At 40.6% G+C, this 15,002-nt stretch overlaps 1 protein-coding gene across 1 annotated transcript in view; it reads left to right on the top strand.

The window, feature by feature from the left end:
• The window catches only part of ERP44 (endoplasmic reticulum protein 44), a 45,185-nt gene extending 31,577 nt beyond the window's left edge, over nt 1–13,608 (top strand). The window contains exons 8-12 of the mRNA XM_084857648.1: nt 1,420–1,536; nt 7,480–7,591; nt 8,772–8,913; nt 12,133–12,235; nt 13,085–13,608. Of these exons, the coding sequence (XP_084713774.1) occupies nt 1,420–1,536; nt 7,480–7,591; nt 8,772–8,913; nt 12,133–12,235; nt 13,085–13,186 (576 nt within the window). The 3' untranslated portion in view covers nt 13,187–13,608. The remainder of the gene's footprint in view (nt 1–1,419; nt 1,537–7,479; nt 7,592–8,771; nt 8,914–12,132; nt 12,236–13,084) is intronic.
• Nucleotides 13,609–15,002: the final 1,394 nt, after the last annotated feature.

Here is a 15,002-nt window from a genome sequence, read left to right as displayed (position 1 = left end):
ATTGGTCCTTTTTTGCTGCTGCACAGCTGAATTTTGGAGGTAAATTTGGCGCTGGGCAGCAGGGGGTATGGCCCCCTGGTGGGTTTGGGTGGGAATTGACCTGCAGAAGTTGCTCACCTCTGTGCTAGGGTCTCAAAACAGAAATTATTTTACCACCTGCTCCCAGAGATCATGGGGATGCCAGGGATTGAAATGGGATTTCCTTCATACAAAGCTTGTGCTCTATTATGCTTTCACCCCAATAACGTGCACATAAGGAGCCAATGTAGACTCTCAAGGGTGAAATTTAACATTGCAGGAGTAGCCATCTGCTCATGCAATGGGACTTTCCCTTCCCCCCGCTGCAGTCCTTGCACCCCCTAAAATCTGCTCCACAGAGCCCCCCCAACTCTCCAGAGGAGATTTTGAGGTCACACAGGGGGCGGAGGGGGAGTGGGAATTGTCCCCCTCCCTGTTCTGCTGACAGAAGGTATTCCATTGGTGGGAAAGGGTAATTGGATACAACCCTAGGTGCTACTGGAATCTAGCAATTAAAACTTGTAAAGAGTACTCCCACACAACAGTTTAAATTGCATATTAATTCTTGAATTCCTCAGCAATACAGAAAGATTGGATGATTAGGTGGAATACTTTGTGTTGTGGTGTTTGCAAAGCTTCATGCCACTATAAAATAAAATTGTTCAGGTGTATTTTAGCTATACGCTCCTCTTGGGTTTATTTTTTATAAGCCATTTAAAAGCACATGAAATAGAGCAGAACAGATAGAGCATTTACAGTCTGGCTTAAAATTTCTAGAACATCTACTCACCATATTCTTCTTGCATTACTTTTGGATTTGAAACTCTGATGTGGTACTTAGGAACTACTATACATATCCATAGTTGCCTTGGGTGTCCCTTGGGACCAAAAGTGCAATGATATGAAGTGTCATAATGAAATTCATAGGTGTTCACTTCTATGGGAAGAGCTTGAAAATACAAGGAATTAACACTGCATTAAATTGGTAATTGTAATAGTAATATTGATAAGTCGTCAGAATTTGTTGGCTTTTTAAAGAGCCCAGGCTCATATTGCTCCTGCCTCAGAGATGGTTTTTTTGAACACAGCAGCCCATGGTTAGCTCCCTCCCTCCCAGCTATAGTGTCCAGGCAGTATCACCCTGTGATGCATCAGCCTCATGAGTTTCCACGCCCCCTACTCGGTGCCATTGGCTTTTGCCAGCAAGGTGTGGGGAGCCTTGCAACCTGTTGCTGCTGCTAGATGTTATGGCAGGGATGGAGAGATCTTGCCATAGGGGCTGTGTTCTGTGTCATTTTCATTAAAGGACCATCATGTAGGCGGACTCATAGTTACATTTTAATGATACAAATTCTTCTTGTATATTTCCTTATGGATAATTTTGAAATCCCATTTTAACAGGAAAATGCTCCAGATATGGTTTACTTGGGTTCTATGACCAATTTTGACTTGGCTTATGCATGGACTCAAGATAAATGTGTTCCTCTTGTTCGTGAAATTACATTTGAGAATGGCGAGGTAAGGCGTGACTAATTCTTCAATCTTTCTATGTATTTGTTATAAATTCAAATGTACTTGAATGTACTGAAACCATTTGTTAAATGTCCTCCATTTACTTTGTAACATAAGTTTTTACCCGTTAATCCCAAATGTCTCTGATCATGTTCTTTAATTAGAGCAAAGATTGTTTTGGCAGTGTAGTGACTTGTATCTTATATAACAATACAGTAGTGTAAGCCTTATTACTAGAGATCTACCAGACCGATTTTGCTCATTTTTTAAAAAACTGAAGCTTTGAGCAGCATAGATGTGCAGAAAATTTTGAAAGTCCAAAAAAGTTCAAAACTCAAACTTTAATTGCCAAACAGTAGGTTTCTGTGTCCTGGCCAGGAACCTGAGGCAGTCGGAGAAGTATAACTCCAATGTAGCTCCATGCTGTCCAGGTGCGCAGGGAGAAAAACACAAAGGCAGGGTTGGAGGGAGGGCCTTGGACTTTGCAAGTTGAGTGCTCAACTCGCAAAGTGGCTTTATTGGCATCAGGGATGGTGATGCAGGTGGCGGCGAACGCTCTGAGGTGGCGGAGGAAGAAAAGAAGTGGCCCTAGGAAAAGCCAGCTTTTAAGGGCTGGGTGTGCCTGATCTCGTCTGATCTCGGAAGCTAAGCAGGGTCAGCCCTGGTTAGTATTTGGATGGGAGACTGCCTGTGAATCAGGCTTCCTGCATTGAGCAGGAGGTTGGACTTGATGGTCTTGTAGGCCCCTTCCAACCCTATGATTCTGTGATTTCTAAAATGTGGGGGAAGAGGGAAGGAGGTGTGGGCTTGAGGCCTGAGGGCAAGAAGTGAATGTCAGTGGCAACAGGTGTGAGGAAGCAAGGGCCAAAAGTCCTTGGTTGTGTTGAAGGAAAGTAACCTCCATACAGCTTCTGGAGGACTGACGTAGTGGGAGTCAAGGAACAGTATGCTTCGCCCTCTGACTACTAGCACCAGTGGTTACATGGCCATTATACTACTTTGAATAGAATACGTTATTTACCCTAACCAAAAGCGTGGATATGCAAAGATTTCTTAGCATTTTCTATTTTTCTAAAAATAAAAATGTAAAGATATGTAAAATTTCTTAGCATTTTCTGAGGTTGTAGCATTACTGAATGTGTAGAAGTGTGATCAACTAGTGTAAGGGCATCCATAGCTTGAGGAGGAGAGAATATAGCTAGCAGGCAAAAGTTTCCTCCCTCGATTGTCAGCTAGTAAAAGTTAGGACATAGAAGTTGGGGATAAGTAGTATTTTCCCCCTCCCACTATGTAGGTTGGTAAAGAGGAGGCTGCTTAAAATGTTGATATTGTAATCTCTGTTTTAGCATCGCTGTATGTAATGAATGGGTAATGGCCCTGATCCAGTGAGCCCTATATGTACATTCCTGTTGAGTTCAGCTACTTTACTTACAAATCTGCTCACATAGGATTGCAGCTTTAAAGTACTGTGGAGATCTCTCTCCCGTCTCCTTGCTATCATTTATCACCTATACACCATTTTGCAATTATCTGTGTTGAATTTCATCTGCTGCCTACTTTCCCATGTACTGCAAATGTTATATTGTGCTTTGTATTATGCTGCATCAAGTTATTTCAGTTGAGAATAACGTGGGTGAATCCAAAAGAAACATAGATAATTGAGTTCCTTATGTTGATAGCTGTAATTGTGGTTATTGCAATATCAAAATGCTAAAAATCAGATTGATCCTTTGGAAAATACTATCATGGGCGGCCCTCGGCAGTTTTGGCTGAGCACACATTTGACAAAATTAATTTGCATAACAAGAGAAACAAAGCTATGTATCCTCTGCAACCTTTTGTCAACAGCGTTAAAACACTTTTTTATTCATTTGCATTTTGCCATGTGAAAGATGCCAGGTATTTAGCCTTTTTAGAGCTTCATGATGCATTCAGTGTACTTTTCCCACAGTGCAGTCAAACACTTGAGCCTTAGAAACCATCACTTATCATTATAAGTGTGTGTAAAGTTCTGTAACTGCTCTTACTACCCTCTGCTCCTGTTTACTTAACCAAACTCTTTCAATCTCAGGTCATTCCAAATGTTCATTTTTCTTAGCAACGTTTGTTCTTCAGACTTAGGGCTTACCGTATCCATACAGCTCTAGCATTTCCAGAAGTTTGATATTTCTGCCTGCTTGAAAGTTTTACATTTTTGGTCTGTTCATGATTTACATCCTAATTCATTTCAAACATTTGTGTCTTTCAACTGGCAGGAAGGGGTTTAGATATTTTAAAAGATAGTTCAACCATTAGTTTGAATTCACTCTGGAAATCGAATTTTTCATGTTTCTTCATATGAAACTATCTTACGCCAATGGTCGGCCTAGCCCACTACCGTTTATACCAGCCTCCCCCAACCTGGTGCCTTCCAAATGTTTTGGGTTTCAACTCCCATCAGCCCAAGCCAGCATGGCTAACTATCAGGAATTCTGGGAGTTGTAGTCCAAAACATCTGGAGGGCACCAAGTTGGGGAAGGCCAATCTACACAGTCTGACAGGCCTTGTGTTTTTCTCATATGTGCTGACTCAGATCATTTACTGGAAATGCTCATGGTTGAATCTGAAATGTTTAAAATAAATAATAAATTTACCACTGAAAGGATAGCCCATCTCCAAAGGCAGCTTTCCATTTCTGGTCATTTGTGTTCATGAAGTACTCAAAAGGAGGGGGGTGGGGTTGTTGGTGGCAGGGGAAAAAAGGAGGTAAGGTGAGTGGACCCTTCCTCTTACTAGTTTGTCTACACACACCCCTGCAACTACCTGAAATATTGACTTCTGGCAAACAGAGGAGGAGGACAGGGTGGTAACTGCTGTGGCCCTGGGGTTAGATTTGGGCTGGTGGCCATCAGTTGTTGACCTTCAAGATAAATATCTTAACTATTAAATGTGTATGAATCTCTCTCCCCGCCCCTTAAAAAAACCCCAATTACAGTTCTGTACATAAAGACATGATCAATTAATTCTTGTTATAGCTATTAGTGATATAGAGTGTTACATTAATTATTGAGGTCAAACACTTGCACCTAGAGATGAGAAGGCCTAGGGAAAAAATGGAGAAAATCAAGAAATGGGTTTTTTTGAAGGAAAAAAATTGGGGGACACTGAAAAAATATCCTGTTAAATAATTCTTTTTCTTTTGGAAGAAGTGAAATGCTTTCTAAGGTAACATTTTATTTACTCAATGTGTAGCATAATATGAAGATGTAGATGGTCTAACAAACAGCATTAGAGAATAATTCCTGTTTATATTGTATATGTATACAACACCCAGATGTTTTTGATGTTATGACATTTAACTCTGTATCCAAATATGCTGCTAGTCCTTTATGCATAGCACTAAACCATGGTGTACATATGCTAGTATATTCACATGTAATGCTAAACCATGGTTTAGTGCTACGTGCATGAAAGGAAAGGAGCTCATGCAAAGCTTAAGGCTTGTGTGCTCCACACTCCAGAATTAGGCTTCACTTTAGCCGATTCCAGGCTTATGTGCGAACCAGGAATCATGGTTTAAAAGAAACTTTACTTAGCCTGCTAAATAGGCTAACAACAAATCCCGGTTTGGTTGTTTGTTTGTTTGTTTGTTTACTGGCTTGCTTAACAAACTAGAGTTTATTTAAACCAGAATTTCTGAATCAAATCGAATGACAAACCAGTAATCCGCTAAAGCAAAACTGAATTCTGGTTTATTCCTCCCCCACTTGTATGGGAGGAGGAAAGGGGAGGGCTGAGTGTGTGAGTCTGGTGCTTTGTACAGGCTCCTTTCTTGTGCACCTAACTCTATGGCTTAGAGTTACTTGCAAACACAGCCATTGTGACTGTATGAGAATGTTTCTGTGTAAATCGGGTGGGGAACCTTTTTCAGCCCAAGACTTATATTGCCACCTGGGAAACCTCAAGGTCAGAGCCCAAAGTTTGTGTGACTACCCCACTCTCTCACATTATCTACACAGACATGCACACATGTGCAAACACACACACATGCAACCAGTTCCCAGCCCTTTGTCAGTTGATCCATGTCACAATAGGGATGAAAATCGGGCACCCTCCACTCCTCAGCTCACTGGCATGGATCAGCTGAGGAGAGGAGGGCCCTCGATCTTTATCCCCAGCATGGCATGGATTAAACCTCCCTGCCAAGTGTGCCATGATGGGAAAAGCTCTTATCTTCAATCAACTGCTGCTTGGAGATAAGAACTTTTCTCTGCCTAGGGAGAGGAGGCGGGGCTTAGGAAAGAGGCTGGATGGGGAACCCCTGCTGGCTGTATCTGGCCCATGTGCCAGATGTTCACCATTTTTGATGGTGAATAAATAGTGGACTTCCTTTTACTTACTACAAAACCTGTGGCTTCTATTCTCAACTTCTATTTTTCCCTAGGATACATGTGCTTAGGTAGCATAGGATGTCACAGTTTGCAGGTCTCCCTGGCATTGGGTATATTCATAATTTTGCTTGAACAAAGTAAGGCATTTATACATGCAATCCTTTGTGTGATTATGTGGGAGTAAGCTGTACTAAACAGAGTGGGTTTTCTGAGTAAACATGCATAGGATTGCTCTGTAAATTTCATAAATATGCCAAATAGTACAACTTTATATGCCAACTAAGTTATAAATGATCATTTTATCTTAAAATAGTAAAATAAGCTTAGGTTTGATAAGAAAAATATGGCATATGTTCAGGTTTTCCCGAAATGCCCATTTCCCCTCCAAAAAAAATTGTGTGTGTGTGTTTTTTTTTACTATAACTTTAATACTTCTGGATATTTTACATCTCTGCATGTACCCAAGGTAGATGAATTTACCAAGGTTGGACCAAGGACTAATCAGCTATAGATTTAGTAGCTGGACTTCAGGAAGCTCCACTTCCATATGTCTAAAAAAGGAAGATCCATGACTAAGATTTTACTAATTAGCAGCCCCACTCTCCTGCTTTGAAGTTAAAGTAAGAGATGCTTTGGGAGACAGTGTCTAACAGTAGTTGCTGTTACCACTGATTTGGCCTTTAAAATACAGGGTATTCCTGAAATAACTGGAAAGCAATAATGAGGCTCTTCTCATTACCTTGAGTTTTGAAATTATGAGCTATATATTAAAACATAACCAGTAAAGCTGAACAGGTCAGCATATTTGGCCTCTTAATACTTACAACTTATCTTTTTCACTCAATTATTAAGTGCAGTTGGTTTATTGGAGACTTCACCAACCTAGCACACCCCAGATACATTGGACTACAACTTCCATTATCTCCAAACAGTGTGGTCAATGGCTGCACTGTGTGGGGATGGTAGTAGTTGCAGTTCAACACATCTGGAGTTCACTGGTTTGGGAAATACTCGATTATTGTGTGCTAATAGGTGTTCGATCTGTGGTCTTCGTCCATTATGGATTGAAAGAATACCTTGGATAATTTGTCTTGAATTAGCAGTCTGATTAATGTAGAGCAAGGGTCTTCTTGAGCCAGGACATTACTTCTGCTTATTTTAAACATGGTTTGTTCTTTAAAAATCATTAATAGTGTTCTATAATAGTCTTATTGCCTCTGTACTTGTTTGTATTTGTCAATATCTGCAAGACTCATGGGTGCATTTTCAAGGAGATCGTCACTATCCAGGCATAGCCAAACAGCCATATTACCCAGCGTGTGTGTGGCATCAGTCTGGTTTAGAACCAACTGCCCACCGTTGCCTTTGTGCTGTTCAGAATATACATTTCTGATTAAACCAGTGGAACTTTTCTGTTCCTGGGAAGCAATGGCTTTCCTTAGTTGCTGGTAGTTTCTGGCTTACATCTAGTAATCCAACTACCCATTAAAAGTATATGAACACACAGCTAAAAATCATGTGCATGTAAAATCTGGCAGAAAACTGAAATTACTCTTCTGCTATTTTTCTCTCTATCTAGGAATTGACAGAAGAAGGCCTCCCTTTTCTTATACTCTTTCATATGAAAGATGATTCAGAGAGTTTAGAAAAGTTCCAGCAGGAAGTTGCACGGCAGTTAATAAGTGAAAAGGGTAGGTGTCACCTTGAATCTTCATTTAATTGAGTTTGTGTGTGTTAGTGTTGTCTGATCTAGAAAACTAAATGAATTGGCATATCAGAACTTTAATTTTCCAATTGGCACATGGGTGTGTTTGTGTGTGTAAAAGAGATCCTGTTAGTGCCTACGCTGGGAAATTTGTGTTATAACCACTGAAATAAATTAGGCTACAATCCTGTGCATGCTAAAGATCCAGCTGCAAGTCCTCCTATACCATTGCAATTCAGAGCATTGTTTCCTATGCAGCATGCTCTCTGAACTTCGTAGCTTACGTATGTGATTAGGGTTATGTTCTCAACAGTGTAGGGCTGTCCTAACATTTGGGGGATGGTCTTTGGGATCTTTAAAAAACATTTCAAATTGCAAAGAACCTGTAGTGGGCTGCTATTGGAATCTATTAGCTTACTAGAATCTATTAGCTTACTAGGATTTTCTGAGTTTAAATGGGGGTGTGGGGAGTGGAACTACATTAACATTTCAGATTGCAGAATAGATGTGTGTGTGAGCAAAGTAATTGAAAAGCAGTGTTAGTGGATGCTGATGAAGTGGATACGTGCATGAACAGGTTGAAACACACAGAGCCGTCTTTAAAAAAAATCAAACTTAAAGTGGAGGGAAAGGTAAGACAATGGCTGGGAGGAAAGCAATTGAAATAAGTGTACAAGCACCCACTGCTGCCTCAGAGAAAGATCACAGTTAGGGAGCAGATGTTTAGCTTAGTTAGAGACCCATTAAGTGTTGCCCCCACACAAAAACTATGCAAGTGTATACAGAATGCATGATAAAAAATTGGGATATGCAAACATACCTTGCAGGGCCCTCCAAACTATTTTCCATGGCTTCCAAGCAGATGTATGCAGGCATAATAGGTTTGTAAGCAGTAGTCGCATGTGGACTATCTACAGGCAGTTCACAGTTTCTTCTATGTTGAAATGCTGCTTGTGTAGGAAATTGATCACATTTGAAGTGGCATTAAGTGAATTAAGAGATCTGTCTTACAAAAGTGAATTATTTGGTCTGTTGATGTTACACTGAAATGCCTTTACCAACACCTTTTATGCAGCCAAAATGCTTTATCAAAAGACCTATTTATAGTGTTGTGACTTACATGTGCTTTCATATTTTACATTAAAAAAAACCTTTTTAATTTCAAGGTACAATAAACTTTTTACATGCTGATTGCGACAAGTTCAGGCATCCACTCCTCCACATTCAGAAGACTCCAGCAGATTGTCCTGTTATTGCTATTGACAGTTTTCGACACATGTATGTCTTCTCAGACTTCGCTGACTTGGCGTGAGTACTCATTTTCATTCATCTTGGCTATTCAGCTTTGAAAAGAAAGGCGAGGACAGTTGTGAATGGGCAGGGGGAGAACCCAAGCCTGGTTGTGCAGTTGCTTGTAAATCAGGGGTGGGAACCTTAGATATCACCTCAGACTTTTTCACTCACAGAGCCGCCGCCACTCATTCACCCCATTCAAGCTATCAGAGTGTAGACAGAGAAATCGCTCTGTCCCTGCTCCAGCAGCTCAGTTGACTACTGTGCTGGGTTTGGAATAGACGTTTCTTCCAGGTTGCTGTGGGGAGGAACAGAGCAATCTGTTTTGCCAACAGCTTGCTTGGGTTCTCTACTGGGTAGGGAGAAAGAAAAGCCTCTTCTCCACCCCCCCACCCCCATCCAACATGGAAGCCAAGTGAGCTGCTGGAGCAGGGACAGAGGAGAGGCCACAGGCTGGACAGGACCCCACTGTGGGATAGATCCAGCCCATAGTCTGGCAGTTCCCCACCCCTCATGTAAGTGGAAGTGTTTCCCATCTGCTCCCTGGAGTTTGGGGTGTGTTACAGAAAACAGGAAATACAATCACTATTCCAGGCACTTGTATATAAAAGAACGAATGAGAAAATACATTGCTTGGGATTTAGACCCCCATGTGTGCTCAAGTGGTTTCCACGTATTCACAGGGGCTGTGCTAATTTCTTTTTCCTGCTGTACCCCTCTGCGCTGTGTTGGATGCTGCACTATCTGCTCCCCCAACAATGTTGTCTCCCCAAAATAATGGGCTACATTGGGAATGAGGGCCCTGAAAAGGAAGTGCCTTTAGATCCTGACAGATTTTTAAAAAATTGAAAGAAAACAGGCTACAATGAAATGAGATGCTATGGTTTCTCTAAAGCAGCAAGGGACAAATGATTTTCAGATGCTTTTAAAGGAGAGAAGAGGAAGCTGGAGAAAGACCTGCCTGCTGACTTAAGGCATAGTGATGGGAACCCCTGCTAAATGGACTGTGACACTGTGCAGTCTCCCAAAGTTGATTTCCAGGACCAGATCTCCAATAATAACTAGGTTTTGTACAGTTCCGACCCTTAAGCCACAGCAACAAATACAAAGAATGTGGGGCAGGTGTGTGATCATGGTTGCCTGACTAGTAAGCTATCATTCTGCCTTATTCTGACCACATAACAGCCACAAAAAGCTGAAAGCCCTTATGAGGGGGAATTACAAAATGGAGCAATGCAGCCCCTAGGGTGTGATTTGCTGTGGCAAAGTCAGTCTGTTCTGTGGCTGGTGTAGATCACCCTTAAGATCAGCATCTGTGAGCCATGTTCAGTACCTAAGTCGTTAATTGCAACGAATTACTCAATTCCTCATCTGGTGAGTGTCTGAAGATCAACCAGTAAAATGTGGGTAATTGTTTAATGGTGCAGAAAATGCTCTAAAGGCACATTGTTCAGTTCTACCACAGAAGTTAAGCAGATCCCGTAGGCACTTTTAATGGGAGATTATGGAAATCCCATGTCAGCCACTCTTGAGGCAGGACAGGGTATAAGTTTAATTAATTAATTACATTGCTATACTGCCCAATAGCTGAAGCTCTTAATTAATATTCTTTAAGAGAACTCAGTAGTTTCCAAGGTACATGCAGGTTTGCTAACATTGCTTGTGATAGTCAACAAGTTCTGCAGTTGAATGTTCACTGTAACATATATTATAGAGCGAGTATGTCACGTCCCTATAACATTGGTTTATGTGGTCCCTTGGCCCCTGCCCTTCTTGCTCATTATACATTTGTTGGGGTAGAAAGAGACTGCCTTCCTTAACATATGTAGGGTGCATCCTGGTTTGGGTTCGATTGCTATCACAATATTATCCTGCTACTATTGTAAGCTAGGTAGTTGGTTATTTCTTAGATAACGTCTGTATTAACTGTTAAACTAGTTGAGCCCCTTTAATACTTAACATACTGCAACATACTGCGAGTTGAGCCCCTTATTTTCAGAGTTCTGACAGAACATTGGCTGCGGTATTCAAACAGTCTTTGGTGTGGAGAAACAGTAGATGATCTCAGAAGAAATGTAAATTTCATATCCCTTTGGTGTTCATCTCTGGTGTCTGTGCAATTACTCAAGTGCTGGAGAAGCTTTCAAAAGCATTTTTGTCAATACAGCTACCTGACGGTCATTTGTATTTGTAAACTGTGCATTTGGCACCTGCTGTTCTCTGCTGTATTGTGGTGAGCAGGGGGTTGAAGGGAGCATACAATGAAGTTATTGGGTAGCCTAGCTCTGTGGGAATTAATGAAGAGAAAAAATGCATGCTGTGCCCTCAGGAGATCACAAGGAAGAAAAAAGAGCTAGTAAGGTTGCTTGCCTCACACCCTACTCCTGCGCTCAACCCCATATTATAGACTTAAAAGATCTTGGACATGTAAAATATGGGCAATGCACACTAAATATATTTTGCATTTTGTGTCAGGTTTGAGGTAATAACTTTTTGAATGCAAAGTATGCAGAGTCAATTCTATAAAAAGCTGCCTCCTTTTTCTTTTGACCAGAGGGTGGAATCTCTAGCTTTCCTGATCCCACCTTAACTCCAGGCCCCTTGTGCTTTTTTAATGCAAAAAAGGGAAATAAAACAATTACAAAGGCAAATGAGAAAAACAGAAGTATAAAATGAGAGACCAAGAGAGGTTAAAAGATTGATAGGAAAGGGAGGGGAAGTTAGATGACAGGACCAAAGCTACAACAAATTCAGCACTACTGTATAGCTCATTAAAAATCTGAATTCCAAATGAACTCATTCAAGATTTGTACTCAGTTTCTGAGGCCCTCCTCACCACTTCACTGATGGGTTATGGCACCTAAACTATGGAATGGCCTTCTAAGAGAGGTCCATCAGACCCCCTCTTTGCCTCCTTTTAAATGGGCTCTTAAGATTACATTTTATTTTGGTGGGCGTTTTTTAGTTCATCCTTTTACATTTAGACTAGGCTTAGTGTATAGGCTTTTGCTGTTAATACAGTTTTTATGATAGTGATTTACACTGTTTGATTTATTTTGTTTTTAATCTACTTGTAATTTATATTTTTATTATAAGCTGCCTTAAATTTGATTTCATCATAGAAAGGCAGGATATAAATGTCCAAATAAACCTCCCCGGACCTCAGTATAAAGGTGTCTCCCTTTACATGCCAGACTTAATCCTATCATTTTGACTGTGAATTTATTGTTTCAGTCTTCCAGGTAAACTCAAGCAATTTGTACTAGATTTGCATTCTGGAAAACTGCACAGGGAATTTCATCATGGCCCGGATCCGACTGATGTAGCACCGGGTCAGGTAAGAGAGCAAGCACTTCAGTACCAGTGGGTGAGATCTGAAACTTGTAGTGATCTAGTTAGCCTGAATTTTCAGTTCTCCCCACCTTGAAGAAATCAGATATCGCACAGGATGAGATTGGGTGGTTCCGAAGGAAATTTTCACCACATGAATATAAGAGAATCTTGAGCTTTACCACATCAAAAATGAACCTGAGAGCTGGGCCTTAGTTTTGTTTATATTAGATGTGATGAATTGTCATTCAATCCTAGTACTTTTCAGAATCACACACAGTTCTGCAAAGAACAGAAGTAGTTTCTCTCCATAATTTATTTTATGCCAAGTCAGAGATGTTGTGTTGTCTAGGTCATTTCTACCCTGATTAGAAATGGTCCATCTTGAATGCCTTTGATGTTTAAAAGTTTAAAATAATAATCACCATTATGAAATAAAATTTGCTCCATGGACCTGTGTCTGTTCAGAAAGGGTATGTAGGTACACCGCCTTCAGAACAAATTCAGCAGGGTTTGTTCTTGAAGACTTCTTTTGAAAGTACAAGAGAAGATAACAATGCTAACATGTATATATACTTTATGTTTGTTGAAAAGGCTTCATTTCATGTACATTCTTAGTCATTCTTACAATAACCCATTATGCTCAGTGTTGTAGATTGCAGATGGAAGAAAGTGGCTTGCCTGAGTGAGTTCAAGGCAGAAGTGAATTTGAACTGGGGACTGCCTGGTTCACAGCTCACTGTTGACCACTGCACTAGCTTTCGCTTACCAACAGTAATTGAGCATGTGTATCTATCTATATCTTTTATACTGGATATTTGCAACCTGATTTAGAATATGATTTTGTTCTTTTCAGCCACTTCAAGACATAGTAAGCAGCCCACCTGAGAGTTCATTCCAGAAGCTAGCACCCAGTGGACATAGGTACACCTTATTGCGGGAAAAAGATGAACTCTGAAAACTTGAACCATCTCACAAGACTTTAACAGCAGCAGTGACTCCTGTGGGGTGGAAATAGGAAACCTATATTTTCATAAATTCTGTGTATTTTTATTTTGAATAATCTTTTTTTTTTCCTTTGCTCCCTGGGGTTTGTAAATATATGTGGGTCATTTTGGACAGCATCTTTCCAAAGTTGCTGCACAATTGCTGCAAGTTGTTCTGTAAAACTTTTCTAATCCAGATGAAGGTGTTGTCATTGCCAGCAACATGCTGTTAACTTGCACTATGCCATTAAACAGGACTTCTGGATTTCCGTTGGTGTAATCTGGTAGTATGACCGCCTTATCTTCCTCCTCCACGTGGACATCATTTTGCTAATTTGTTATTGAAGGGATATTCTGGATACTTGGGAGGGGAATAAATTACAATTTTACAGAATTTGTGTGGTGGCACCTCACTTATTATAACCATGGTTTTTTTTTTTAAAGTGAAAAGAAAAATGTTCAGTGGCAGTCTTATGAGCTGACCTTTTTAGGTTGTATCATGAGGTAACGAGAAAGCACTGTGACAGACCCAAATGAAAGAAAGAAACCAACTATGAGAACACTTCTTTAAAAAAAATATATTGCTAGCACGGATGTTTCATAATTAAAATGAATGTTCTTCAGATAAAATGTTTTAGGTAGAATGTTATGCTTGGAATACTACTGTATAATTTCACAATTGCTATAAATTAAATAGCTATATCCTGTAAATATTTAGTCAATGTTTGGAAGGGCATAAAAGCAGAGTATCTTAAGCATTCCATATCCTCTGGTACCTTTAAGACAGTGAAAGGAATAGAAAAAGCTACCCAAGAAGAAGCTACCCAAGCAGTACCTACTGTTACAAAAGAAGTATATTTAAGGTAACATTTAGGGCACAATCCTAAGAAATCTGCCCTGGGTACTTGTAAGCCCCCCACTCTGCATTTAAGCTGGATGGGTGCTTTTGGCAGGCTAGTGGAGGCTTCGGGGAAGGGAAAGGAAGGAGGCTGGGGCGGGCGTAGGACTTATCATATGGCTGCTGCCCTGGTCTCCTCCCCTCCCCGCCCCCGGAAATGCTCTCTTTCCCCCATCTCCGCGTTCCATTTTCCAAACATGGAGACATCGCTGGCGTGGTTCTCTCCATACTGGCTAGGGGTGGGGGTGGGGAGTGTGGTTTCTTGGCTCCAGTATCGAAGCCTTGTTTCCAATCTCAGAGCCAGGAAACCGAACAATCTTCTCTCTATCCCCCGCCCCCCAATATGCTGTCTGGTGGGCATAGGATTGCTGTCTTAGTAAATTAATCACATAACTTTTCTGAAAAGGTCCAACTTGGTCAGGGCTTGGTGACCTGGTGTCCTCTAGATGTTTTGGATTACAGTTCCCCAAACCTGACAATTGGCCATGCTGGCTGGGGATGATAAGGGTTGTAATTGAAAAATCTGGAGGGCAAACTTGCCTACACATGAAGTGGTTTATAAAGGGCATTAAATTCTGTTCATACCATTCACAGATGCTAATTTTTTTGTATGTTAATTTTTTTAAAAGATTATTATTTCAAGAATTAAATACAGAATTATCCAACCTACTACGTTCAAAATAATTGTTCCAGAAAGCAATAAATGGTTGCCATTTCAGAAAAGTTAAGAGTGCAAAATAGAATCATTTCTATTGCACACCCTATCTGTTAATTTATCCCGTCAAGCAATTTCCAAGGCCTTGAATAACTATTCCCTAGACATGGGAGTTTTGACATTTTTCCAGTATCTAGCCAGTACAATTCTGGCAGCTATTAAGACATTTATAATT

This window comes from Heloderma suspectum, chromosome 5 (genome assembly GCF_057233095.1).
Source record: "Heloderma suspectum isolate Gila_16-S chromosome 5, 16-S_ref, whole genome shotgun sequence".
Taxonomy (NCBI): domain Eukaryota; kingdom Metazoa; phylum Chordata; class Lepidosauria; order Squamata; family Helodermatidae; genus Heloderma; species Heloderma suspectum.
Note: the sequence above shows the minus strand (reverse complement) of the source record. Positions and strands in the feature narration are given on the sequence as shown.